This window comes from Muntiacus reevesi, chromosome 10 (genome assembly GCF_963930625.1).
Source record: "Muntiacus reevesi chromosome 10, mMunRee1.1, whole genome shotgun sequence".
Lineage (NCBI taxonomy): Eukaryota > Metazoa > Chordata > Mammalia > Artiodactyla > Cervidae > Muntiacus > Muntiacus reevesi.
In genome coordinates this window covers 16,597,154-16,623,294 of record NC_089258.1, presented here as the reverse complement: position 1 = coordinate 16,623,294, position 26,141 = coordinate 16,597,154, and the positions used below count along the sequence as shown (strand labels likewise).

Here is a 26,141-nt window from a genome sequence, read left to right as displayed (position 1 = left end):
AGTGACCCCTGACCAGAGCCTCGTGAAGAGTTCTAGCACTCCCACATTTCCTGCAGTTTACATGCCCAACTAGCTCCCTTCTATACCCACAGTACTGGATCAAGGAGAGTGGGGCTGATGCCAAGCCAGCCTCGACCCTGCAGAGACACCATTGAGGGCCAGGTGCTGTCTCTGGGGGCTCACAGAGCCACCTCTCACCTGGCTGGGACCCCCAGCTCCCTCCGTCCACCCTGTGACCACACTGAGCCCTCACTCTCAGCCCCCTTGTCCTCTCCTTTCTGATCCTTGCTGGCCCCATTCCCTCATCTCGAGTCAGCAATGCCCTCGCCTAGGCCTCTCCCCGTGGGATAGCTGAGAATTCCCTCCAAGCAACTGGAGCGGGGGGGGGGGGGATGCAGCCCCCAGGACCTCCCAAGGCCCCTCCCCCATCACTTCTCTTGCCCTCCCCACTCTGAGCCTGGGGCAGCTGCAACAGACGTTCAGATGATCCCAGAGTCTTCTGTGGGGCTGAAAGATGAGCACAGAGTGATTGATAAACAAGAGTGCTTATGGGTGAGATGATCTAATCTGAGCTTTGCTTTAAAATGAATAACTCAGGGAAAAGGGACAGGGGAGCAAGACTGGAAGTGCTGGGGACTGCAGAGCTGGGGCCCCAGAGCCAGTTCTCTGCTCTGCTGAGTGTCTGAATGTCCGGTAAAGAAGGCTACTAAAGGTGATTCACACATGGGATGAGATCCCTGAAGAAGCAAGACCAGCAGGTGGGCAGTGGGTGGACACATGTTCCCAGAGGAGCCGATGAGCCTGGGGCCAACCTGGTCAGAGGAGGGCAGATGCACAGCTCTGGGACCAAGCAGTAGAGAGGCCAACCTCTGCGGCTGGTCACCATGAGCACTTCAGCTGTCTCATTGCCAGGAAGCAGCAGGGGTCAGTCTCCCAGCTGTGAACCTGCCCCACTACCTGGCCCTTGTGGTGGATCCAGGGTGGTATCTGGGCCCGTGCCCCCAGGTCCAGCCCCGCTCAGGGCTCTGTACAAGTGAAGGCTACCCAGAACCATAGCCCTGGGGTAGCCTGAAGCGGTCTGTGGCCTACCGTGTGGGCTGCCTGACAGTCACACCAGAGGGATGCCAGCCTGTGTGGACCATGGACATGGCCAGCAGATGGCTGGGTTCCTCCTTTGGTCAGGACAGGAAATTTGCCCAGACCTGACCAGAAAGGGTAAGCCCCAGATGGCTGGATGGGTCCTAGGTCACTAAATCAGGCTGGCCTCTATAGGCACTAGGGACATTGGGAACAGCGCACGACAAGAGGGTGGGTATGTGCATTCAGCCCCCGACAGCCTCTGCCCCAGCTGCTCCCCCAGAGGTACCCCTGACAGCCCCTGACCTCCCCACCCACCAGCACCCAGGCTCATGTTAACAGACCCGCCCCCGCCCCTCACTGTGGATGTACTTGTGTCTCAGGGCCTTGGCTTGTGCTGCAGTTTAGGGTCAGGGCTGTGCCCTGAGTCTTCCTCACTGGCCCTCCTGACCACTGCTTCTGGTCACTGTCACAGTGGGCCATTTGGGTTTGCTCGGCCTTTGATGTCATTGGCTGCATCACTGCCCACAGTGTCCCTCTGGGGCCCTCATCTGAGCCCTGACTACCCCCACGTCATCTGGCCCATGATCAGGGCTGTTGCCTGAGAAGGAGGGTCCTGCTCACCATCTCTCTGAAGGCTCAGGGAGCTCTGCCTGAGCTGGGGAAGGAGGTGGACCCCTAATCATACTTGTACTTCTGTTTGATCTGCTCTGCCCTTCCACTTGATGCAACGACTCAAAGCCTGTGCTCAGCACTGTCTGGCATACTTAGTCTGGGTACTTAGTATATGTCTACAATAGATCCACTCCTTAAGTTCCAAGCTCTGCACGTGTGTTACAGTGGCCAAGGGATAGACAAAAAAAAAAAAAAAACGGGGCCCAGAGAGCCAGTCAGGGCCAAGCCCTGCTGTGCAGCTGCCCCTTCTGGGGACCCCACTCTGCCATCCCAGGGGACGGCAGAGACCCTGAGAGTAAGCAAGGGGCTCAAGGAGTAAGAAGCAGGGACACGTATGCGTCGAGTTAGGAGACTCCACAGAGGGACACACGCGGGGAAGTCAAGAGTGGGGGAGCTCTCAAGGCTGATGCTCCAGGACCCAGGACCAGGAGGGAGCCCTGTGGAAGGACAAGCCTGTGGTGCATCAGCCCCAAGGCCACATGAGCTGGGGCTGGCCTTAAAGGACCGTAGGATGGTCAGTGCGGGGGAGGGGGAAGTCACGAAGAGCTAGGAATTGGGGTGACTGAGCTGGGAGGATTTTGTGCTTAACTTCTTCACTGCACAATATAGAGAGATGATGACGGATGGATGACAAAAAGATTACAGATTGATGGACAGATGGATGGAAGACAGACAGATAGATGATAGATAAATAGGTATAGATAGATGACAGATAGGGGTAGGGACAGATGAATCATCCCCAGGTCACCTTGGGGTTCTCCTCCTCTGACTCTCCATCCCCAGTGTCCACCCTTCAAGGCTCAGGCCCACTTGATCTGAGAGAGGGAAGGACAGGGTGAGGCAGGGAGCTCTGAGAAAGGTGGGCCAGGATGGGATGGGATGGGGCCAGGGGAGTGAGAAGGTGGACTTCTGCTCCAGGATAGAGTGGGAACGTTCCTTCCTTCCACACCTGCCACACCCACCTACCCACTTCCCTCTCTCTCAAGGCACCTTTTCTCCCACCTGCCTTTAATGGAATTTAATTCCTCTTTTCTCACTACATTACTTTTAAGAATCCACGAGCAGAATGTTCTAACATTTTTCTTCTCTCTCTCGAGTACTTATTTTAGCGGAAACTAAGCTAACTGCTTAAGCTTCTGGGTCTTTGTGTGGCCCAGGGAAGATGCCCCATGGCAGCAGTGCCCCCCCAGACTCTGCCCTAGGCCTCAATGCCCTCTGAGGGGATATGGGGCTCCAGTCCTGCCTCCAAGTGGGATAAGAATTGAGGTGCCAGCTGCCACTGAGCCAGCGCTGAGGAAGGGCACCTGCTCCATGCTCCCAAACCCCCACACAGTCTACAAGATTGGGGCCCCAGGGCCCATCCAGCAAGGACCTGACCTGCAACTTGGTCAGGTCTGGGGTTTGTGCAGAGGTTTTGGTGTGTGGCGTGGGCACTCTGAGATAGTCCTCAGAGTGCTGACCTGGCGGGTTGGAAATAACAACCCCAGATTCCAGCAGTGTCAGCACCCCTATCCAGATCTTGTGCCTTCTTCCAGAGAGGAACCCTGCATTGTGCAAATTGCAGTTGCATTTCCGGCTCCATAGGCAACAGACTGTTACTTCACTGGGCCTGAAACCACATCCCTGAGAGCATCTAGGGCCCTAACTGCCTCCATCACAGGACCTCTGCTCTTCACATACACACCTCCTTCTCAGACACACTCCTCCTGAACAACCCTGTCACTTCCCTCCCTTCCACCCTCCTCACATCCTCCCTCACTCCCCTCCCAACACCTGGGAGCTCTTCCCCACCCAGGCAGATTGGAGATGGGACAGTCATCCCAGCACTGAGGTAGCTTAGGTACTGTGGTAGATGAGGAACTACTCTTCTTACTAGAGTTTGGGGGGGACTTTCCCAGTTGAGGTGGCATTTTACCAAAGATCTGAAGGTTGAGTAGGTGGGGGGAGTGGTTAGTAGTCTTCCAGATAAGGGAATAGCATGTGCAAAGGTGGGTGGGTATGGATCATGAGCAGTTCCAGTTGTTGAGCTATGGAGGTAGGGACAGGGGACAGAAGGTAAGGGTCTGTCCCAGGGGGCCAGCAAGTAAGACTGTGACCCTTGACCTCTTCCACACCTTGATGGACTTAATTCATTCCAGGTCATGGTTACTGACTGAGCAGGTAGTTGGCAGGGGGGCCTCATGGGGAGTGGTGCTGTGCCTAGACATGGGTGCTCCATGGTTCCACCTCCCCCAGTCCCAGCCTAGGAGTGTGGTCATAGTATGGCAGCCACAAGTCAGGGGCAAGCAGATGGGAGAGGGGCCTGGCTGGTGTCTGGGCTGTTGTCACAGACTTCGGTTGTGGGCACCAGGTCCAGGCACAGTTGGAGAAGGGGCCATTGAGGCTGGGATCCACAGAGGGGGTTCAGAACAGCCTGAACTCGGGGGGCTGATTTGGACCACCAGGGAAAGGCCTTGGGTGGGTCATTGCTGAAAGGAGAAAGTCAGCAAGATGTGGCCCAGTTCGAGCCAAGGGAATCGGTGCCCTGGACTACCGCAACTCACCAGCTCACCTGAGACCCAGGAGTGGCACCGACTGCCCCTCATTCAGGGGATGGAGCCCTGCCACAGGGCCTCACAGGTAAGTACTTAAGTACCAGGACCTTCCCTGCCACAGGGCCTCACGGCTAAGTGCCAGGACCTTCCCTGCCACAGGGCCTCACGGGTAAGTACTTAAGTACCAGGACCTTCCCTGCCACAGAGCCTCACAGGTAAGTACTTAAGTGCCAGGACCTTCCCTGCCACAGCCTGTTTCTGGAATGTCCCCTCAAAGGTGTTTCTACTTAATAGTTCAGGACTGCTAATCACAAAGGATATATATATATCAGTGGGGTATATAAGTAACATTTATTTCGGGAGACTGGAAGACTGAGATCAAGGGACTGGCTTGTCTGGCGTCTGCTTTGCCTGCACCCCACACACAGTGGCCTCATTGACGTTTACCCGGATGTCTCGATCACCTACGGTCAGGCATCTGGCGCCTTCACCCAGCGGTGCCCTTTACCCAGTGCTATCTGTCACTTTCACTGGGCACGTGTCACTTTTACCCAAGCACGTCTGTCAGAAAGCAGGACTAAGCAGCTCAGGATATCCATGCTCAAGGAGGGGTCCTGCCTCTTTGAATAGATGGGTCAACTAAGGCTCAGAGTCTGGAGCCAACCCCCAGGACCAGCAGGGCAGAGATGGAGGAGCTAGCGGTAAGCCGTGCTGTCCGGGGCTTCAGGGCGGGTGGAGGGCTCCTCTGCCTGGCTCTCCCAGGCCCTGGCCCTCACTTTAATGACTGGGCATACAAAGGAGTGAATGAACCCACAGGCTGACTGAATGAGGGCCAGAGACCACGTTGTGACGCTAATTCCTCTGCTTCCCGTCTCGCTTCCCTTCCGCATGCTGTGAGAGACTGAGGGAACCCCTCCTGAGGGCCTGCCCAGCGGCAGCATCATTCCTGGCGTCAGCCCTCGTACCTCTGGAAACCCCCAGTGGGAAATGCAAGCACGTGATGATTCTTGGGCTGACATACTTCTGTTTCCCCAGAAAGAGGCTGGAGGGGAAGGAGATGACAGAGGGAGGCAGCAGGAAGAGGAACCCATCAGGGGCCAAGCCTTGTGCATGCGCACGTGTATCTCTGAGCACTGTGCACACCTCTCACGTCTGTGTGTACATGTGTGCGCGTGCATGTGGCGAGGGCACTCGGGTGCCGTGTGGTCCTGGGCACTGAGCTTCAGCTCCCTCACTGGTCATGAGGGTACCCACAGAGAACAGGGGCCATGCGGTGGGGACTGCCAGGGTCCAGGGCAGAGCACCAAGCCCTCTTGGATGTGTATACTCACCCTTGTGTGTCCACAGGGACATTTCCACGACAACATCCTGAGCCTGAGGCCAGGAGGTGAGACAGATGGGTGCAAGCTCCCTGGCTGAGGAGACAGGCCCATCTCCCCAAGGCAATTACAGGGCTCTGCTCTGAGAACAAGGGGCTGTGTGTGGCCAACAAGGGGCTCCCCCAGGCTGTTAGGGGAGGGTGTGAGGAGCCAGAGCCTAAGACTTCAAATGGCACAATTACACTTTTCATCTCTAACAGTCCAAGAAGGTTCTGTGGACTCTCTTTTTGTCTCTCAACCTCCTCTCCACCTGGGATTAGGGATAAGACTTTGTGTTCATGTCTAGGCTCTGACCATATATGTGTCCCTGACCCCCAAAGCCAAGGTCACCGCTTCCCCAGGAGGGAGGGGCTCCATCTCCCGGACAGTAGGGTCGGAGGAGCCTCACAGGGCCCAGGAACTGGGTGTTGGCTCTGGTGACTAGACAGACACAAGAGGGCTGATGGGGGGTATCCCCCTGGGACATGTCATAGGAAGGGAATGAAGATGGTGGTCGAGCCCCTCACGTGCCGGGTCCTCCTTTCTTGGCTCAGTGACCTCCCCTTTCAGTCTCAGCTTCTTCGTCAGGAAAGCAAGGGCAGCAGCCCCCACCTTCTGGGGCTGTGGGAGGAGTCAAAGTAACACATGCAACCACTACAGCATCACAAGGCATTTGGCTGGTGCCCCTCCACGGCCCTCCCAACGGCCTGGGGTTTGGCCACACGCAGGCCCCTTGTTCTGAGCCGAGCCCTGTAATGGCCTTGGGGACAAGGGCCTGTCCCCTCAGTCAGGGAGCTTGCACCCATCTGTCTCACCTCCTGGTCTCAGGCTCAGGATCTTGTCATAGCAATGTCCCTGTGGACACAGAAGGGTGAGTGTACACATCCAAGAGGGTTTGGTGCCCTGCCTTTGGCCCTGGTGGCCCTGTGAACTGAGGAAGGGTAACAGAGCAGTCCAGAGGGCCTGCCTGTCCATCCTCCGGACCTGGGGCTGAGAACTGGGACAGAACGGAGATGGGCGGGGGCAGGTATGGGGACCAACAGTGCTCCAGGTAGGAGATGGCAAGAAGGGTTCAAGGCAGGGAGTTCTGCAGAGCAGCAGTGGAAGAAGGCCACAGAAGGAGGGAACAGGACACGTGCAGGGCTGTACCTGGAAGTGCGCACTGGGGACGGCCGGGGACACCTGGGGGGGGCGGGGTAGTCCACGTGCAGGGGTGAGACCCAGGCCCCGAGGAGTCCGGGAAGACGGCCTCAGCAGGACCTGAGTCTTGGGTTGGACTCAGGAAGTGAAGAACCCACAAGATCAACCCTAGCTAGAGACGCTGTCATTTCTTGAATTGGAATCGTCTAGAAAACACTCCTGGGAGAAGGGATGAGACTCAAACATTTAATATTGTTGAACACCTCTGTACAATGAAAGTAAAGTGCTTATTACAGAAATTATAAATAGCAAGAAATAAACACTTAGGAATGAAGCAAGCCCCTGGAGAGCAAGCGCGCAGGTGGGCCGGGCTGAGGTCAGTCAGAGGCCCCCCAGGTCATCTGTGAGAAAGGCCAGCAGGAAGCGGCTGACGTGCCTGTCAATGATGACAGGGGAGAAGCCCAGGACACGCCGGGCCCCTGGCAGCACCTTGGGGTCTGGAAGACAAGGGGGTCTCAGAACTCCTCAAGAAGGTACCTTCTCTCGTCCTTGCAGCATCACCAGCCCACACCTGAGTGATGTGGGGTTCCCACGCCAAGAGGGTCTGCCTGGCGCTGCTCCCACCCAGGACGTGGACAAGGTCAGCAAGGCAGAAGAGCGACGGCAGGCATGCCACACTGCGTCACCAGGAGGGGCCTCAGGGGTGGGCCTCCGTCCACTGGGCAGGGCTCAGCCCCAGGATGTGGAGAGGGCTGGCCGAGGCCTGGCCCGGCAGCACCCACCTGGAGGGCAGCAGTAGATGAGGAGCGCCAGGCCTGCGGCCAGGCCGAGGCAGGTCAGGAAAGCCACAGGTCCTGGGGAGAAACGCAGGTGAGCAGCTTCGCGAGCCCTGAAGGGTGGGGAGGGGTCCAGAGGCCTCGAGGACAGGCTCACACCCTGTGCTGGGGTCAGCCAGGCAGGGATGCCCCTAGTGAGCACCCTGACGGGGTCTGTCCAATGGGCAGCCAGGAACGGAACCCAACTTGGAATGAGAAGCCCCCGAGACAGAGGTGGAGCCCTGGGTCAGGGGACAGAGAAAAGGGATGTGGGAGGCGGTTACCCCTGTCACTGAGCTCACGGCTTGCGGTGCCCGAGTCTAGCTCTGTGCAATCTGAGTTCTCTGGAAACAAAATCACAGGGCGTGGTTAGTCATGGGGGGGCTGGAGAGTAACGTGGTCACCTGCCATCGAGAAACCAAGGAGGCCGCCAAAGCCCTCCCCGAAGACCACCCAGGCCCCTTGGGTTGTGCAGGTGCCGAGCCCTCCAGGCTGTGTCTGGGGCCGGGGAGGGGGGGCCAGGGAGGCGGGGCCGGCAGTCAGCACCAGGGAAGGACCACCGCACAGTTTGGGGGTCTTCTCCGTTTGTCCACTTCATGGGAACTTGAGGACCATGGGATGGGGATTTCACTGTTCCCTGGCAACCACAAGGCACCCAACAGTGCAAACACCTGCCTGTGCAAAGTCTGATGATGTTGAGTGAGGGCAGGGCCCTCTTTCTCTTTCCCCAGACCTCTCTGGGGGTCCCTAGTCAACCAGCTCCTTGATAACCCTGAGGGCACCCTGGAAGGTCCCCGACTCTAGGCAGGGCTGTGTGGTCCTGACAGCTGGGGTGATAGGACCGTTCCATGCCGCAGCTCAGGGCCCAGTCCTGCCTGCCTGTCCTTGGGGCCCCCGGTCCAGCTGAGTGGCCTGAGGGGAGCCACCTCTCCCCTCACGGCCTCCAGCCTTTCATGTGAGGATTGAGGGACAGTAGCCACTCACCCTGGGGACCTGGGTCAGAGGCTTCAAGACTGAGTTGCCATCCGTACCCGTGGCTTCCCTGTACCCATCCTGGCAGCTCAGAGGATCCCTCTCAAGCTTCCTGGGCCATGGGCTGGCACTTCTAAACCAAAACACCTTGTCCTGGACCAGCCATATGTGCCAGAGACTGTTGTACAGAAACACCCACACCCTGAGGATCTACCTGGGTGAAACTAGATACAACCTCTGTCCTGGGAGGCAGTTCACTCAAGGCTGGTGTAGCCTACAGCTGTGAGCTAACTCTGATCAGAAGGGTAAGGATTCCCAGGTTCATTCGATTATAGAGGAACGGGGAGGACTACATGCACCAGATACTTTTGTGTAAGAAATAGCAGAAGCAAAAGGGAGACAGAGAGATGGAGACGGACACACACACTGACATGGAGAGACAGAGACACGGAGCTTGGAGACAGAGAGATCTGTGTTGTCTGAAACACTCTCCCTACACTCTCTGAGGGTCACACAAGACACAACCAGAGGGTTGTCTCTGGCAAAGGGCTGAGCAAGGAGATGCCAAGGCCAGGCGGCTGGGACACGCACTTACGCAGGGCGTGCCGGCTAGGCAAACAGCTGTGCAGCGGCTGGGCGTGGATGTACAGGGCCCGGTAGAACTCCTGGCAATCCCGCTCACCGCTCCGCTGCAGGTGGCCCAAGAGGTCGCAGAGACGCAGTCGCAGAGACACCTTGGGGTTCCGGAACTAGAGGAGGAAGGGGTACAAGACGAGATCAGGCTGGAGGACTCTGGACTCAGCCCCAGCCCCAACCTTCTCAATGGCTGTGATTCCACCTTGGTGGCTGGAACACCCATGGGGAGGTAGCAATTGCTACCAAAGACTCAACCACTCCCATGCAGTGCCCAAGACTGTGTGACACGGCCACTAATCCTTGCACTCCCACTGGAGGCCTAGACAGGTCACCAAGAAAGATGGCGGTGACATTATGCCAAGTGTGGAAACTTAGCAGCTTGCTAACTTGGTTTTCCCACGTGTGAAAAAGGAAATGATAAATGCACACAGTACGATCATTATAGGAAACCTTCAAGGTAATGGCATAAATGATAACTTCTAGTAGTTCATAGTCTACAGGAATGTGATTCAAGTTTTACAAAATATATCAAGGGTTAAGCAGAAAAAAGAGGTGGCTTTTTCGATGTGGCTGACTGAAACATAGGTGGCCGTAAAGGTCAGTGGACAGGGTACTTGCACTGACCCCCAGAACGTGGAGGGATGGCGGGTGGTGCCACCTGGTGGTGATGGGCCACTCTACAAGGAACTAGTGTTGAACCACAAGTACAGAAACTGCAAAGCAAAGGCAGGTGTGCAGCCGAAACCACGGGTATCTCCAAGGAAAGGAACCGTGCGGGTGTGTGTGTGCAGGAGTTTCCTTTTTCTCATGTAAACATCTGAAGCTTTTCAAATTTTTTAAAAATAATGAATGCATATTAGACTTTTAATTACAAGACAGAAATTTGAGCCCCTACTTTTTAACTTACTGTACTACTTTTATAATTCAACAAGTATCTGAGCCAGTAGCGGGGTGGGGGGTGGATTCTAGCTCTGTCGAGGATCAATACCATCGGTCCCCTGGAGAGGCCTCAACCCTCCAGAGAGCCCTGCACGGGTGCCCCAAGAGGAGAAGGGCTCGCTCTGTCCGCCCAGCTGGGAGGCAGGTCACCTGCCCCAGGGCCCCAGTCTCTGGCACCAACCCCCAGTGCTACAAGGGAGCCAGAGAGGTGGGTGGGGTGCACAAGGAGCACCTACCCTCACCCAGTGTCCCCGAACAGGACAGGCCAGATCACACCCAAAGTGATTGCCCACTTTGAACTTTTAGAAGATGCTGAGTGAAGAGCTCTGCAGCACTCAGCAGAGTGAATCTGGTATCCCTGCTCCCCTCCCACCCCGGTACTCCCCTGTTCCCCCTCCCAGGTCTGTCTCATGTTGTCACACATTCCCTGTGATCCTCCAGCATTTCTGAAAGGGGCTAGAAGTTCTGATGACATCTAAAGAGACTAAAGCTCAAAAAACTGATGTTCTAGGCCCAAGGTCACCCCAAGGAGATAGGTTTTCACCTCCAAGCTGTCCTGCTCCACCCCCCTCCTCCCAGCCCAGAGAGGAAGGAATGGGAGAGCAGCCTCAGGTTTCTTGGCACCTTTTCTGCGTCCTTGTTGCTGAGGATCTGGGGATAGTAGCGGTTTAGCTGGAGGATAATCCTGTCCACCTGCTGCTCACTCAGGCGTCCGAGGCCGGTGAGGAAAGGAGTGTCCTGGACTAGGCGATCACAGTAGGTTTGCTCTGAAACAGAAGCAGAGAACACAGAAGGACATGAGCCAGCACAGCCCAAGAAGGGCGTGTTGAGTCCCACACACCGTGACACAGCCATGGCAAGAGCTCCACAGGAGGGCCCCGTGCCCACCAAGAGGTGTACCAGCTGTAAGCATCTGGACAACTGCTGACGTCCCGACTCATGCACAGCCCAGGATTCCCCCATGTCATGCCAATCCCCTTGCAAAACAGTGGGGTGGGTGGGTGCAGTGATAAAGGTACAGAGTGCTCAAAAGCAGAGCAGAGCCTCTGGCTCCTCCTCTCTTCTATGCCTGAGAGCTTATCACGAAAAAACTCAGAAGGGTGAAGAGTCTGCTGTCTGTGGAGTCCCCCAGTCCTCTCTGGAAATAGCCAGGCCTGAGGAAGGACACAGCAGCGCAGAGAAGGCCCAACTCCAAAGCTCCTACAGCCACCGTTGTCATGGGGACAGGAGATAGACAGACAGGAGCTCAGGGTTTAGAGTGGCCTCCACTTTGAGCTGGCACAGCCACCAGACACAGTATCTGCAAGGCCCTGGGAAGCTGCCACAAACAGCAGACCAATATGCCTGCTACCCAGGAGGCTGGGAAATGCTTTTTCTTTTGTTTTTTTCTTTCCGAATCATCATTCAAACATCACTGTTACACTATCTTTCCCATTAAGAATGTCCCTTAGAATGACAAGCCTTTAAAGGCAGGGAGTGGAAGGGAAGAAGTTGGTGGGCAGATGGCAAAGAATCTCTGAGGAAATGTCTGAAGTCCCTGCAGCCCTAGCTACCTGAACAAGTGCACCACCTTGCCCATGTGAGGCAGCTTGTCCTGTTTCCTGCGGGACCCAGGGGATGCGGGGGTTGGTGCGCGGGCAGGCAGAGCCGTATAGGAGGTGTTTCTGTATGTGACTGAGGTTAAGCTGGCATCAATTCAAATTAGATAGCTGTAACTTTATCATATTAAACATAACCCCCATGGTAACCACAAAGAAAATGTCCATTGAATATACACAAAAGAACATCCAAATGTGTTACTACAGAAAATCAACACAAAAGGAATGGAAGAAATGAAGGACAAAAAAGCTACAAGACATACAGAAAACAAACAGCAAACAGGTAGAAACAAGTTGTCCCTTATCAGTAATTAAATGTAAATAGATTAATCTCTCTAATCAAAAGGCACAGATTGACAGAATAGATTTGTGATACTGTGATTTACAGTAAGAAATATATATTCACTCAGTCATGTCCGACTCTTTGCAACCCCATGGACTATGCAGTCCATGGAATTTTCTAGGCCAGGATACTGGAGAGAGTAGCCTTTCCCTTCTCCAGGGGATCTTCCCAACCCAGGGATCAAACCCAGGTCTCCCGCATTAAAGGCAGATTCTTTACCAGCTGAGCCACCAGAGAAGCTCATGCCTACCTAAGGAAGCCTCCATAACTTTCCCCCCTACCAAAGTGGGGTGTGGAGCACCTCCCAGTTACTAAACGCATGGAGGTGCCTGGGAGGAGCATGGAAGCTCCATGCCCTTTCTCACATGTTTTGCCCTATGCATTTCTTCCACCTGGATGTTCACTTGTATCCTTGAAATATCCTTTGTAACAAACTGTGAACAGTAAGTGTTTTCCTGAGTTCTGTGAACTGCTCTAGCAAATGACAGTCAGGGGAACTCTGATTTATAGCTGTCAGTTAGAAGCACAGGGGGCAGCCTGGACTGGTGACTGGCATTTCAAGTGGGGGCAATCTTGTGGGACTGAGCCTAAAGTGAACCTGTGGGATCTGACACTCTCCAGACAGATGGTGTAAGAACTGAGTTAAATTTATAGGACCCCCAGTTGGTGTCCACCAGAGAACTGGAAAACTGCTTGACAGAGGAAAACCCCACACACATTTGGTAACCAAAAGTGTCAGAAATAAAAGCATTGAGAAATATGTATCGAGAAAAGAAACGCAAGAAGGCAAAGCGGTTGTCTGAGGAGACCTTACAAATAGCTGAGGAAAGAAGAGAAGTGAAATGCAAGGGAAAAAGGAAAAGATGTACCCAACTGAATGCAGGGTTCCGGAGAATAGCAAGGAGAGATAAGAAGGCCTTCTTAAATGAACAGTGCAAAGTAATAGAGGAAAACAAATATAATGGGAAGACTAGAGATTTCTTCAAGAAAACTGGAGATATCAAGGGAGCATTTCATGCAAAGATGGACACGATAAGGGACAGGAACAGTATAAGGACCTAACAGAAGCAGAAGAGACTAAGAAGAAGTGGCAAGTATACACAGAAGAACTATACAAAAAAGGTTTTAATGACCCAGATGATCAGGATGGTATGGTCACTCATCTAGAGCCAGACATTCTGGAGTGTGAAATCAAGTGGGTCTTAAGAAGCATTACTACACACCCCCTTTCACTTTGCCAATTGGACTGATGTCTTTATTGGTCATTCAAGTGGGGCAAAGGAAATAACCTTTTAAAACTCAGGCAAACTGGGTGTCTGTCTTGTAACCTCATTCTAAAAAAAAAAAAAAAGAAGCATTACTACAAGCAAAGCTAGTAGAGGTGACAGAAGTCCAGGTGAGTTATTTCAAATCCTAAAGGATTTTAAAGTGCTACATTCAATATGTCAGCAAATTTGGAAAACTCAGCAGTGACCATGGAACTGGAAAAGGTCAGTTTTCAATTCAGTTCGAAAGAAGAGCAAGGCCAAAGAACATGTAATCCACTGTACTACTGCGCTCATTTCACATGCTAGCACGGTTATGCTCAAAATCCTTGAAGCTAGGCTTCAGCAGTATGTGAACAGAGAACTTCCAGATGTACAAGCTGGGTTTAGAAAAAAGCAGAGGAATCAGAGATCAAATTGTCAACATTCACTGGCTCACAGAGAAAGGAAGGGAATTCCAGAAAAATATCTACTTCTGCTTCATTGACTATGCCAAAACCTTTGACTGTGTGGATCACAACACACTGTGGAAAATTCGTAAAAGAAATGGTAATATCAGACAACTTTATCTGTCTCCTGAGAAACCTGTATGTGGGTTAAAAAGCAACAATTAAAACAGGACATGGAACAACTGACTGATTCACAACTGGGAAAGGAGTGCGACAAGGCTGTATATTGTCACCCTTATTTAACGTAAAAACTTATTTACCTTAAATGCAGAGTACATCATGTAAAATGCTGGGCTGGATGAATCACAAGCTGGAATCAAGATTGGCTGGAGAAATATCAACAACTTCAGATATGAAGATAATACCACACTAGTGGCAGACAGTGAAGAGGAACTAAAGAGCCTCTTGATGAGGGTGAAAGAGGAGACTGAAAAAGCCGGCTTGAAACTCAACATTCAAAAAACTAAGATCATGGCATCCTGGTCCATCACTTCACAGCAAACAGAAGGGGAAAAAGTGGAAGCAGTGACAGATTTAATTTTCTTGGGCTTTAAAATCACCGTGGATGGTGACTGCAGCCATGAAATTAAAAAATGCTTGCTCCCTGGAAGAAAAGCTATGAGAAACCTAGATAGCATATTAAAAAGCAGAGACATCATTTGCCAACAAAGGTCCGCCTAGTCAAAGCTATGGTTTTCCCAGGAGTCACATATGGATGTGAGAACTGAACCATAAAGAAGGCTGAGTGTTGATCTGATGCTTTTGAATTTGGTACTGGAGAAGACTCTTGAGAGTTCCTTGGACTGCAAGGAGATCAAACCAGTCAGTCCTAAAGGAAATAAACCCTGAAAGTTCATTGGAAGGACTGATGCTGAAGCTTCAATACTTTGCCCACCTGATGCAAAGAGCTGATCCTTGGAAAAGGTACTGATGCTGGGAAAGATTGAAGGCAAAGGAGAAGGGGCTGGCAAAGGATGAGATGGTTAGATAGCATCATTGACTCAATGCACATGAATTTGAGCAAACTCTGGGAGAGAATGAAGGACGGGGGAGCTTGGCATGCTACAGTCCATGAGGTCGAAAAGAGTTGGATATGACTTAGCAACTAAACAACAACATCATATTGAGAAAGCCCACATGCAGCCATGAAGACCCAGTGCAGCCAACAACAACAAAATCAGTGCCCTCCTTAAAGCAGCCTGTATAAATGTTGACTCTTTCTGGCCAGGCTTGTTTGCAAAGGCTTTGGCTAGTGTCAATATCGGGAGCCTCATCTGCCACATGGGGGGCCGGTGGATCTGCCCCGAGCAGCTGGTGCTGCACTAGCAGCAGGTCCCATCCTCTTCACCACTGCTGCCCTAACTGAGGAGAAGAAAGCACAGGCAAAGAAATAAGAATCTGAAAAGTCTAATGATGACATGGGCTTTGGTCTTTTTGACTAAACCTCTTCAGTAACATATTCAACAAAAAGCTGAACTCTTAAAAAAGGAATAAAACACTTAGAAATAAATTTAACCAAGGAGATGGAAGACTTGTACACTGATCTACAAAACACTACTCAAAGAAATGCTAAAAGATACAAATAAATGGAGAGACATTCCATGTCCATCGGTTGGAAGACTTAATATTGTGATGATGACAATATTACCCAAAGTGATTCAGGAATTCAATGTAACCCCTATCCAAACTGCAATAAATCTTTTTTTGTTTTTTTTTAATCTTAAAATTCATATGGGATCTCAAGGGACTTGTACAGCCAAAACAATCCTGAAAAAAGAACAAAGTGGATGATTCACACTTCCTCATTTCAAAATTTACTACAAAGCTACAGGAATGAAAACTGTGGTACTGACATATAGACCAATGTAATAGACTAGAAAGTCCAGAAATTAACCCTATTTTGAGTTAAAAAAAAAAAAGAGTGAAAAGACAATCCATAGAATGGGAGAAAATATTTGCAAAGCATATATCTGATTGGGGATTAATATATATAGAAAGACAGAGAATATAAAAAGAACCCCTACAACTCAACAACAACAAAAAATCCTACAAAATAACCAATACAATGATGAGCAAAATACTTGAACAGGTATTTCTCCAAAGGCAGACAAATGACTGCTAAGTACATGAAAAGATGCTCAACATCACCAGTCATTAGCAAAAAGCAAGTCAAAATACAATGAGATACCATTTCATACTCATTACTGCTACTGCTAAGTCACTTCAGTGGTGTCCGACTCTGTGCGACCCCATAGACGGCAGCCCACCAGGCTCCCGCGTCCCTGGGATTCTCCAGGCAAGAACACTGGAGTGGGTTGCCATTGCCTTCTCCAAAGCATGAAAGTGAAGTCGCTCAGTCGTGTCCGACTCTTAGCGACCCCATGGACTGCAGCCTACCAGACTCCTCTGTCCATGGGATTTTCCTGGCAAGAGTACTGGAGTGGGGTGCCATTGCCTTCTCTGGCATACTCATTAGGGTAAAATAAATATATGGAGAGAGGGAACATGAATATGAGGATGAGGAGAAACTGGAACTCTCATGCACTCTTGGTGGGCAGGTAAAATGGTGCAGCTACTATGGAAAACAGTATGGCTGTTCCTCAAATAGTTAATCAAATACATCTGCAATTCCATTCCTGGGTATACACTCAAAAGAATTCAAAGCAGAGACTCAAACAGATATGGGCACGTCAAGTTCAGAGTAGCATTTATTCACAAAGCCAAAAGGTAAAAACAACCTGTGTCCACAGACAGATGAACAGATAGAAAAATTTGGTATACATACAAAATACTATACAACCATAAGAAGGAACGGAATTCTAATATATGGGTTCAAAAACATGGTTGAACCGTGAAAACAACATGCTAAGTGAAATAAATTAGATACAAAAGGACAAGTGAAGTGAAGTGTTATGTTAGTTGCTCAGTTGTGTCTGACTCTCTGCGACCCCATGAACTGTAATCCACAAGGCTCCTCCATCCATGGGATTTTCCTGGCAAGAATACTGGAATGGGTTGCCATTTCCTTCTCCAGGGGATTTTCCTGACCCAGGGATGGAACCTAGGTCTTCTGCATTGCAGGCAGCTCTACCATTTGAGCCACCAGGGAAGCCCATACAAAAGGACAAATGTATTATTCCACTATACGAACTATCTAGAATAAGCAAATTCTAAAGACAGAAAGTACCATAGTGATTAACAGGAGCTGCAGGTAGGGGTGAAAGTGGAGTTTTTGTTTAATGAGTACACAGTTTCTCTTTGTGATGATGAAAAAATTCTTGAAATGCACAGTTTCACAGCACTGTGGATGTATTTAATCCCAATGAAATGGTTTAAATGGTAAATTTTATGTTCTGTATATTTTACCACACATATACATATAAATGGACATGAATCTGAGCAAACTCCAGGAGACAGTTGAGGACAGAGGAGCCTGAGCAAGCTTGCAAACAGTCGGCCACAACTTAGCGACTGAACAACAAAATACATATAAAGCTAAGTGGATAATATATTAAACTGTGGTTCAGTTTAATAAGTTACAATGGAATATAACCCAGTGATAAAAAGACCTACGAAGTTACAAAAAGACATTGAGGAAACAAATGAGTTTTGTTAAAGGTTAAAGAAGCCAATTTGAAAAGGCTATAAACTATATGATCCCAAGTGTATGATATTTTAGAAAATGCAAAACAATGGAGACAGTAAAAAGATCAGTGGTTGCCAAGGGTTATGGAAGAGGGAGGGATAAATAGATGGAGCACAGATGTTTAACCCAGTAAAACTTCTTGTATGATACTGTAATAGTGGATACAGGACATCATGAATTATTCAAAACACATACAGTATACAACACAAGGAATGAACCATCATATCAATATGGACTTTAGTTAGTAACAACTGAAATTAATAATACTGTATCACTACTGGCTTATTAAGGTAACAACCATACAAATGCAAGATATTAATAACAGAGGAAACGGGGTGGGGGGAGCCCTCTGTACTATCTGCTCGATTGTCTATAAACTAAAAATGCTCCAAAAATAAATTCTAGTAATTAATAAGAAATACTATTTGGAAATTCCATTGAAATTTTTTTTCTTTTACAATTTTATCTATTTTATTTTTGGCTGTGCTAGGTCTTCCCTGCTGTGCGGGCTTTCCTCCGGTTGTGCTGAGCAGGGGCAACTCTCTAGTTGCGGCGCACACGTTTCTCATTGCAATGACTTCTCCTGTTGCAGAGCATGGGCTTTAGGCTGCGCAGAGCTCAGCTGTTGCAGCTCCCGGGCTCAATAGTTGTGGCACAAGGGCTGAGCCGCTCTGCAGTTTGTGGGAGCTCCCCAGATCTGGGATAAAACCCATGTCTCCTGCATTGACAGGCAGATTCTTTACCACTAAGCAACCAGGGAAACCCTCCACTGTTGAATTTTAAAGATGAAAACGACAGTCACAGAAAGGAGATGAATTCTTGGATTGGGTGGTGTTCACTGGAAAGGAGCATGAAGGATTTTCTGGAGTGACAGTAACATTTTAGCCTGATTTGGCCTGGGCCAGTTGTTCCATGAGTATATACGTTTGTCAAAACCTAAGAGAATTTTTCCCTAAAAATGAGTGTATTTATAAGTAAACAGTACCTCAATAAAGTTGATTTTTAAAAAATAGGGTCATTGAGTTGGAACAAGTGGGGCCTCCTCCTGATTTCTTCCATGGGCCCAACTCAATAGACTTTACCTTCTCATCTCTCTCTCCTGATACTACCTCCTCCTGGATGGTCTATTTCCCCTAGAATAAGAATTTCTAACTTTTGATTCTCCCAGTCTCTGAAAGTATACTTTGAAGACAGACTTGTCAGCAGCTCCAACATGGTAAAGAAGTCATGGATAGGGATGCAGAGACACCTGTCACCACCACGTGGCAGAACCCTCCTGACCACCTGGCTTCATCACCTGTAGCCTCTCTGATTAAAGAGTTAACAATATTGGCCATAGTTCACGGACTGGGACCCATGCTTGGGCATTCTGAGAGCTCTATGCATCATCATTCTTCCGTCAGCTCTGCTACACAAGCATGACCACTACCCTCATTTTCAGAAGGAGAAACTGAGGCACCATAAGTAGATAAGGTACCTGCTTAAGACCTCAATCAGCTGGAGAGTGATGGATTGAGTTCAGGACCCAGGCACAGTGTTGGGGCCCATTTCTGCCTCTCTGATCAATCTACTAAATAATCATGCAATTTAGCTGCATCCTGTCTGCTCCTGACTGAGCCATGGGCTGTCTTGCCCAGCACTGCCAGCGTGTGCACCTGTGCATAGGGCTGGCACACACAGAGCACTCACTAAAGACTGTGGGAACGAATGGACAGAGGTCCAAGGCTCAGGGCAAGGGCTCTCAGTGGAGAGTGACCAGCTCTTCTGCACCGGCTCCTCCCCCTCTGCAGGCTGCCAGCCAGGGGGGCCTCCACTGCCTGGAGCTGTGTGTCACTTGGCATATAATGGCATAGCCTGGGGACCGCAGCTCTGGGCTCTGCCGTGCCCCATGCTTCCTGTGGCCATTTGTGAGCTGTGCACACAAACCACACCCGGGCGGCCATTCACAGGCATGACGAAGCACAAGAAAGGAAACCAGCTTGGTCCCAAGTGACAGTCCCAGATAGTTTTTAAGGAAGGAGGAAGAGGAATGCGCTGGCATAAAAACTCACCAGACCTTCGCCAGCAACCTTTGCTAAGCCCTACCTCCCCCATTGTCGATTTTTCTTTGGGGGCGCTGGGTCTTCACTGCTGCATGCAGGCTCTCGTTAGTTGCAGCAAGCAGGGGCTACTCTTCATTGTAGTGGCTTCTCTTGTTGCAGAACACAGGTTCTAGGCACACAGGCTCAGTAGGTGCAGCGGGCAGGCTTTAGGGCAGGCGGACTTCAGCTGCTGCGGCATATGGGCTCAGGAGTTGAGGCTCATGGGCTCCGGAGCACAGACTCAGCAGTTGTGGTGCACGGGCTTAGAAGCTCCGTGGCATGTTGAATCCTCCCAGACCAAAGATCAAACCCATGTCCCCTGCATTGGCAGGGGGATTCTTATCCACTGTGTGACCACGGAAGTCCCGCTCCCCCATCATCTTGCCCTCCTGGCACCACAAGCATGGTTAGGCTGGCCAACCTGTTAGCCTGACCTGGCACTGGAGGCCCTGTGGGAGCTGGCCTCACTTGCCCTCACCAGGTCTCCCAGCCCCTGAGCCAACCCTGCACACCAACGCCCAACTGCATCATTCTGCCTTGGATTCCCAGGGACACGAACACCTCTTCCTATGGTTTCCACCTGGCTAACTCACACTCACTGTCCTCCCTTCAAGAGACTTTCCTGAGTTCCCCAACCACCACCACCCCCATCAAAGTCCAGATGTTTGGGCCTCAACCTCCCCTCCCAAATTGAATCTCCCAGAATCCCCTCCTGTCCCAGTGTCCAACCTGGCCTCAGGCATGGAGCTGAGACGGCCCACTCCCCAGCACACCACAAGGAAGGGGTTGGTTCTGCAGCAACAGTAATTGCTACAGTGATACTTGGTCAGTTCGGGCCCTGGGCAGATGCATCAGGCTCCACATGCTCACTCTGAGACCCTTCATAAACGCCCCAGGACAAGACAGGTTGCTATTGGTGCATGGAGACAGTAAGCCAGGAACTTGGGACCTACAGCCTCCCAGGTCTGTACTCTCTGGGCCCTAGTTCCCCATCCCCAAAATGAATGGCTCTGAGGGAAGAGATCTCTAGAAAACCAAGACACAGAGACAGTAGGGAGAAGGGGGATTGGTGGCCCTGGGCAAAGTCTAGTCCTGGCTCTGCCACTGACTGCCCCAGCGGTCTAGGGCATGCCCAAGCTGAGTCTTTGTTTTCTCATTCACACAGAGATATTCCGTATTTCCCCATACAGCAGGCCTGAGTAGGAAGCACCTGATGCAGGGCCAGATGCACAGTAGGTACAATAGACCTTTGAACAGTGAGGGGGTTGTGGGACAGACCCTGAGGAGTCAAAAATCCACACATTACTTTACAGTCAGTCCTCCGTATCCATAATTTTGCATCTGAGAATTCAGCCAGAATTCAGTAGTATGTATGCATTAAAAAAAAATACATATATTTGAAACCGTCACATTTGAAACCCTAGGTCAGAGGACCTACTTTACTCAGAAATAGTAGCCACAGATAAAAATAGTTCAGAGAGATGAAAGGGGAGTGAGTAGTACCTGGGGGTCTCTTCTGGCTTAGGCTGGTACACACTGGTGTCCTGGAAATCACCAGGTTCCTGCCCATGAAATCTTACTTGTATGTGGGACTTAGGCTGGGACTCCAGTGACAGCTAGGGAGAGAACAGGGACTTCCGGGGCCTCCCAGACCCTGTGGGTCACCCTAGGTGACTTTTACCTCAGAAGCATTCCCTGATACAAGGTATGGCTTCTGGAAGCCACCACACTCCCTGATTATACTGTCATGGATTCTCACCAGCCTGTTAGTCTCATGGAGTTTCTCCTACAGGGAAAGGTCCACAGAGCAGGGTCACTCTGCTCAGGATCAGGAAGGTGGTGGGTGGGTCCCCATTCCAGAAAGGCCCTTGGAGGATGGCTGGGCTGGGGACTGCATTCTGGGCAAAAAAAAAGAGCTGGAGGGGCTGGGGCAGTCCAGACGGAGCACAAAGCCTTGGGAGATAGAGTCTGTGTGCAAGATTCCCTTGGGCCTGTCCCTGGACAAGGGGTGCAGCCTGGGAGATACCAGAGTCCCACAGAAACCACACACTGCCCAGGAAGGGCAGTCTCCTCAGGTGACTCCTAATAGAAGACACAGCCTTTTATCAGGAGTTTCTATATCTCCGAAGCACAGCAGAACCCCAAAGAGTATTCCTTACCACCAATTTTACTTTCATCTCCCACTGCCAGGCCACAGATCCTCACCCCAGCAGCTCCCCACCTGCAGACATACGTTGGCCTCTGCCCTCCTGGAATCACCCAAGACCTGGTCCCCGCCCACTAGAACCTTCCACGGCTTGACCTGGTATCACAGCACAGAACACGCCAAGGCTCGGCCCCTAACGCTCAGAAGCCTCCAGGGCCTGACGTGGCTTTGCCCACCAGAACTCTCCAGAGCTTGTCCATGGCCTCCGCCCCCCAAGCACCCTCCCAGACCCGGCCTGGCCTCGCCCCCCAAAGAACACAGCCCTGGGCCGCGCGCCCCTGTGCCGTCGTCCTGTCGACAGGGCACGCAGTCACGGGCAAGGTCACTCGCCGTCACAGCGAGGAGTGGTATCGGGACATTCGGACCCTACGCGCCACCGTGGCCGCGTGCCTGTCCCCGCATGGCAGGCACGACCCCGGACCGCGCTCACCTGTCATGGCGGCGGCACGCCGTGCATTCGGCCGACCCGACCCGTGCCCCTGCCGCTGTGAGTCCGTGTGGTTGTCCGCGCGTTGCCCGTGGGCCCCGGTGACCGCCTCCCGCTCCGGCCCGCTTTTTCCCGGTGGGCCCCGCCCCTGGTATCCTCTCTGCTAAGCTCTAACCCCGCCCTCACTGAGCCCGCCCCTTCCCGCTAGGCCCCGCCCATGGCGTCGGCGGCGCTGCCGCAGGGTCTAAAACCACCAGCCTTCGCCGCAGTCCAGCTTCCTAACGCGTGGGCTACGGACGCCGCTGAGCCCTTAGCCCCGCCCCTCACTGCGTCCGCCCTTCCGGGAATCCAGGGCCCAGCCTTTGGTCAACGCGAGGGCTCTAAACCCTGCCCTCACTGAGCCCCACCCTTGCAGACGTTAACTAGGTCGCGACCACAACGCTGAACCCCGCCCCTCGCTCGGTCCTCATTAGTTACCGGGCCCCCGAAAGCCTTGTGCCTCTCTCCCGCCCACAGGAGGTGCCCTCAGCCCCGCCCCTCACTGAGCTCCGCCCCCGCTGCTCTGAGCTCAATCACCACCGTGTCCGGACTCTAGACACCGCCACCACTCTAGCTCCGCCCCCTCGGCGCTAGCTACGTCGCTGCGCAGTCCTGAGCCCCTCCCCTCACTCGAGCCTCACCCCAACTCTGACTCAACTTCGCTTGTAGCCCACTCTCTCCGCCCAGGCCTGGCTCCACCTTGGGTCTGCCCTGGTCCAGCCCTGTCTTGGCCTGGCGGGCCGGCGAGATTCGCAACACAGTCAGTGGTGCTTCTGCTTTTTCCGCGCCGCGCCGCCCCCCGCCCCGCCACCACCGAGTTCCCCTCTCCCATGAGGAAACTGGAGGATGCTTGCTGGAGGGGTTCAGTTCAGTTCAGTCGCTCAGTCGTGTCGGACTCTGCGACCCCATGAACTGCAGCACGCCAGGCTTCCCTGTCCATCACCAACTCCCAGAGCTTACTCAAACTTAAGTCCATCAGATCAGTGACTCCATCCAACCATCTCATCCTCTTTCGGCCCCTTCTCCTCTGGCCTTCAGTCTTTCCCAGCATCAGGGTCTTTTCTAGAGTCAGTTCTTCGCACCAGGTGGCCAGAGTATTGGAGTTTCAGCTTCAGCATCAGTCCTTCCAATGACGATTCAGGACTGATTTCCTTTGGGATTGACTGGTTGGATCTCCTTGCAGTCCAGGCAGGGCCTATCCTAAGCTGGGGGGGACAACACCTACTTTGGACAGGAAGATTGTATAACATGACTTGGGGGTGATAGAGGAAGTCCAGGCCTGCTCCAGGTCCTAGGGCGCCGTCCTCCCAGAGGGAGGGGCATCCTGCCCACCAGGGTAACTGGCCTGACCCCCACATTACTCTGCATCATTCTTGCTGGGTCATGACTCTGCAGACAAAAAATGTTGCCTGCCATCCCAGTAAAAGGTAAATGATACCCACTATTATGCCATTTGCCTCTTTACCGCTCGCTTTGGGGGGAATTTAGGATGGAGAAAAACAAGATACTGGCCTCAGATAGTTGAGATGTGCATGTAAGGAATAATTTCAATGAACCCACATTCTTGCATCTTCCCAAAGATAATAAAGCTCTAAGATCATTAACTTGAAGTGTCTGTTTTCGTAATTAGTAATCTTTCGATGTTCAACTGCATGGGTTTTTTAATTTCTTTGTGGATTTTTTTTTGTTCTTTTAGCAAAATTCCTGTGTATCCTAGTTCCTTCCTAACTTTGAAGCAGTCAACTGAAAACTGAGCTCTGTTTTATCTGCCAAACTTTTTCTAAGGACTTCAGTACTGGGAGGTAGCCTTTCAGATAGCTCTGAGGGACTGCTCCAAAGAGGTAAGGGAAGAGCCAGGATATATAGAAGTTTTGCAAGGAAGACCAGATAGTTGAAACATCAAAAGTTTAGTAAAGAAAACCAGATATCTCAAGTTGATGAATTTATTGCTTTTCTTTGTATGGAAAGATGCAAAAGTTTGGGTTCATTGAAGTCATCCCTTTTATATGCACCATAGCTATCTATGGCCATGATCCTTTTCTTTCCCATTCTGAGTCCCCTTACTGGGTATTGATGGGAGTGGCTGCAGTTGCTGAGGGTTTGGCGAAGCGGCAGCTCATTTGTCTGCATCCTGAGTTCCCAGTTCTCACCGTAAGGGGCAGTGGTAATGACTGATGGCTCCAGCATCTTTTTATGTTTACTGATATGGCAGGCAACATTATTCATTCACAGAACAATTTCTCAGAGTTGAGAGCCTATAGTCTTCACTAAGGTCTCTGAATAAAGAAAGCATAACTGGCAACTTTAAGACTGTATGTTTTTATTTATTTACTTTTGGCTGCAAAAGCGCTTTCTCTCATTATGGTGAACAGGGGCTACTCTCTAGTTGCAGTACCCAGGCTTCTCATTGCAGTGGCTTCTCTTGTGCCAGAGCACTGTTCTAGGACTTGCAGGCTTCAGTAGCTGTGGCACGCGGGCTCAGAATTTGCAGCTCTTGGGCTCTGGAGCTCAGGCTCAGTAGTTGTGGAGCATGGACTTAGTTGCCCCTTGGCATGTGGAATCTTCTTGAACCATGGATGGAACCTATGTCCCCTACATTGGCAGGCAGATACTTAACCTCTGGACCACCAGGAAAGTCCTGTGTGTTTTTCAAAAGTCAATGGCTCCTAGCATTTACTTCTCTCTGTTCCTTTCTAAGAGTGATGTAAAAATCTTGACTCTCTGTTTACCCATGCTGAACAGAAATACAGAGACAGAGTTATGGAGGAGAAAGAAAGAGTGGCTTTATTTCTTTGCAAAGAGGGAACACAGTAGACTAGTGCCTCAAGAACTGTGCCACCCTTCTTGGGGGATAGGGAGAGCTCTTTTGGTCAGGCAGAGATACTTGATAGTGGTAGGATCAAGGTAGGAACAGTCATGCGGGTTCTTTCTTCTGCAAAGTTTCAAAGGGTTAAGTTGCTGACAAGATTAGGGTGTGTGTAGGATCTCAGGTGGTCTGGGCTCCTAACCTTGATGAGCTTCTCTGGTCCCCTTTAATCTTGTCTCAAGTGCTCCTCCCTGATTAACAACTGTTCAGATCTCCCCTTTGGAACTCAGAGAAGCCTATAGTCTTGCCTACAAGTAATGGCAGACCTAAAGGCTCTCTGTGGACCCAGGAACCTCACAGGATGCTGCTCAGTTTCAAAAGTAATGGCAGTGCCATAAGCCTGGGATCTAGATGGACAGGGGACACAGTGGGGAAGGGGGGCTCCCAGGCTCGACTCCTTCCTGGGTGGCCAGCATTCTATGCCACTGCCACCGAGGGACAGATGCAGAAACTGAGGCTCAGAATGAGGTAGGAGATAGATGGGCCTCTGGGCTGGACACCTGGTACTTGTCAAGTGAAGTAAAATTCAAGTGTTGTTCTCACCCAGACATTCCAAGGACAAAACTAGTGGTGAAAGCTGAACTCTGCTGAAGTAGAGAGATAAGGTGCCCTCTCCTGAGGTCAAGGAAGACTCTTCTGCACATGTGCATGAAGGGTTCTTGGGAGTTAAAAAGGGAGGGACTCCACCCCATTATAAGTGTGGACATGCACCCATAAACCTCTGCAGTGGGATCCAGCTTAGAAGAAAGTTGCACAGGCATCTTGGGAAAGATCAAAGTCCCAGTTAAGTGTGAAGAAAGGAACAAGATAATTGGCCAAAGGTAGGATTGTCCTATATAAGTGATTAACATTTCCAGGTGGTGCTAGTGGTAAAGAATCCACCTGCCAATGCAGGAGACATAAAAGACATGGGTTTGGTCCCTGGGTCTGGAAGATCCCTTGAAGAAGGAAATGGCAACCTACTCCAACATTCTTGCCCATAGAATCTCATGGATAGAGGAGCCTGGCGGGCTACAGTCCATGAGATTGCAGAGTTGGACACGACTGAAGCGACTGAGCACGCATGCAGAGACCC

General features: G+C 51.3%; 1 protein-coding gene and 1 non-coding gene across 4 annotated transcripts; one reads left to right on the top strand and one right to left on the bottom strand.

Annotated features, from left to right (window-relative positions):
* Window positions 1-7,016: 7,016 nt before the first annotated feature.
* CARD19 (caspase recruitment domain family member 19) lies at window positions 7,017-22,348 on the bottom strand. Of its 3 annotated transcripts, XM_065947140.1 has the most exons (6): window positions 22,165-22,346; window positions 10,771-10,913; window positions 9,167-9,320; window positions 7,884-7,943; window positions 7,567-7,638; window positions 7,017-7,281 (listed from the first exon to the last, which is right to left on the bottom strand). In XM_065947140.1, exons 1-6 carry the CDS (start codon window positions 22,169-22,171, stop codon window positions 7,166-7,168), a joined length of 552 nt encoding a protein of 183 aa, XP_065803212.1. In that variant the 5' UTR covers window positions 22,172-22,346; the 3' UTR covers window positions 7,017-7,165. The 3 variants fall into 3 exon arrangements, with proteins under 3 accessions (XP_065803212.1, XP_065803213.1, XP_065803214.1); XM_065947141.1 differs by lacking the exon at window positions 7,884-7,943 and having other exon boundaries at window positions 22,165-22,347; XM_065947142.1 differs by lacking the exons at window positions 7,017-7,281; window positions 7,884-7,943 and having other exon boundaries at window positions 7,288-7,638; window positions 9,163-9,320; window positions 22,165-22,348.
* On the top strand, window positions 13,307-13,436 carry LOC136143923 (small nucleolar RNA SNORA27). The gene has a single exon (XR_010658424.1). It is a non-coding gene; the product is annotated as a small nucleolar RNA SNORA27 (small nucleolar RNA).
* Window positions 22,349-26,141: the final 3,793 nt, after the last annotated feature.

Coding starts and splice junctions, on each gene's coding strand:
- CARD19 (XM_065947140.1), bottom strand. Junction 9,321..10,770: donor GCAACAAGGACGCAGAAAAG/GTGCCAAGAAAC, acceptor TTCCTCCTCTAG/TTCCGGAACCCCAAGGTGTC. Junction 7,639..7,883: donor CCGTGAGCTCAGTGACAGGG/GTAACCGCCTCC, acceptor GTTTCTCCCCAG/GACCTGTGGCTTTCCTGACC.